The sequence below is a fragment of the Vollenhovia emeryi genome, unplaced genomic scaffold (assembly GCF_000949405.1).
Source record: "Vollenhovia emeryi isolate VEMERY1.0 unplaced genomic scaffold, V.emery_V1.0 DF946200.1, whole genome shotgun sequence".
In the NCBI taxonomy this organism is placed as follows: Eukaryota; Metazoa; Arthropoda; class Insecta; order Hymenoptera; family Formicidae; genus Vollenhovia; species Vollenhovia emeryi.
In genome coordinates, this window is record NW_011960166.1 from 1 (window position 1) to 1,965 (window position 1,965).

Here is a 1,965-nt window from a genome sequence, read left to right on the forward strand (position 1 = left end):
ATGACTTATGGTACAACGAGCAACGAGCACGCCGAGAACTGCGACGCAAATCACACAGGCTCTGCCGGTAACATGGAACCTGCTGCTATGGTGAAAATTTTTGAACGAGCCGAGGCATTACACGATACTCGCTACGTAAATTACATTGGCTACGGCGACTCCAAAACATATAATAAGATAGTCGAGAGTGTTTCATATGAAGTGAAAAAGAAGGAGTGTGTTAATCACGTCCAAAAGAGAATGGGCACGCGGTTGCGGAATTGTAAAAAGGCGAACAAAGGACTCGGAGGTAAAGGGAAGCTTACAGATAAGTTAATAAAAGATCTAACTTTATACTATGGACTCGCCATTCGGCGCAATAGTGACTCACTGGATAATATGAAAAAAGCTGTGTGGGCAACTTTTTATCATAAGTGCTCCACTGACGAAAATCCGCAACACGATTACTGCCCGGAGGGCGCTGAGTCGTGGTGTACTTGGCAAAAAGCTCGCGCGCTCGGTGCTTGTACGCTTCGTTCATACAAGCACGAAGCAGCACTACCAACAAATGTTGCGAAGGCAATCAAGCCAATTTACGCTGACCTCAGTCGAGATGACTTACTCGAAAGATGTTTGGGAGCGTTTAACCAAAACAGTAACGAGAGTTTAAATTCGGTGATTTGGAAGTTTGCTCCGAAAAGTGGTTTTTGCGGGTCCCAAATAGTCAAAACAGCCGCTAATTTGGCGACCATAATATTTAACGATGGTCACGTGGCTCTTTTAGATGTTGCCGAATACTTGGACATGTCCATAGGCGAAAAACTTTTCAATTACTGCCATGAAATCGACCAAAAACGAATGCAGTACGCCGATCACGTCTCAGCGGCGAACACGCGCGAAGGACGCTTGAGTGCCAGAAAACTAGCTGAGGACGACGGGATGGCATCAATAGACGCAGAAGAGCTTCTGTATGGCCCAGGGATAGCAGACTAATAGGTAAAAGCTTGTTTTATATTAATATTTAGCTTACATCACTCGATTTTCCTCTTTTAAAACTAAACGCGTTTTTCTCGAAATCATGTTTTTTGACCTGGTTGATAGCATAACTCAATCAAATTTTGTCCGATCGACTTGATTCAAATTGGATTCTCTTCAAAAAACGTATCGCTATCGCAGTATCGTACAGTTTTTAAATTACTTATTTTTTTTATTAACAATTTACTGCAAAATTTTAGTGAAAAATTCAATTTTTAAAAAAATGGCCGCCATTTTTTCTAATCAAAATTTTCAAATTCCCTACAATGTTGCGATAGCTATTCGACTATAATTTAATAATCTTTTTGAATTTTTGATTTCAGACGTCTGCTGTTGGAGTTATGCTGTCAACCGCAAGGGGGTCATTTTTTTGATATGCCATCTTAGTAGGGGATACTAGGGTGTTCTAAACCCGGGAGCTCCGAGGGGGGAGCGGGGCGGGGAGGTACTCCGTGGCGAGGGGAGCGGGGCGGGGTACTCCAAGGCTAGTGATCCTGACATCACGCAAGGTGCTGACCTGTCACTCGTTTCGATACTTTTTAACGCGAACACCTGGACGCGTATTCTTATTGGCCATGTTATGAGTCGCGTGGTCAAGCGCCGAAACCTGGCTGCTGATAGGGACTTTCATATCATGGTGAATGAATTAGCGCGAACACCTGGACGCGTATTCTTATTTTTCCTTATATATTAAGGTGAATGAATCCGCGGTGCACAGGGAGGAGGAGGACCGCGATGCTACGCGATCCCCGGCGCGGAGGCGCGTGCATGTAATAGATATCACCGGGATGCCTTTGATTAGCGCGAACACCTGGACGCGTATTCTTATTTTTCCATGTTATGAGTCACGGAGTCAAGCGCCGAAACCATGATAAACTCTGCAGCCACTTATATATTATATAGGAAATAATTTGTACACTTTATAAACGTTCTATTTAACTTATATATGCA

At 43.5% G+C, this 1,965-nt stretch overlaps 1 protein-coding gene across 1 annotated transcript; it reads left to right on the plus strand.

The window, feature by feature from the left end:
- The first annotated feature begins 72 nt into the window (after positions 1-72).
- LOC105560124 lies at positions 73-972 on the plus strand. The gene has a single exon (XM_012008955.1). The coding sequence runs from the start codon at positions 73-75 to the stop codon at positions 970-972; it is 900 nt and encodes a 299-aa protein (XP_011864345.1).
- Positions 973-1,965: the final 993 nt, after the last annotated feature.

Bases quoted from the DNA above. Each gene is read 5' to 3' on its own strand.
- LOC105560124 (XM_012008955.1), top strand. From the start codon at position 73: ATGGAACCTGCTGCTATGGTGAAAATTTTTGAACGAGCCGAGGCATTA.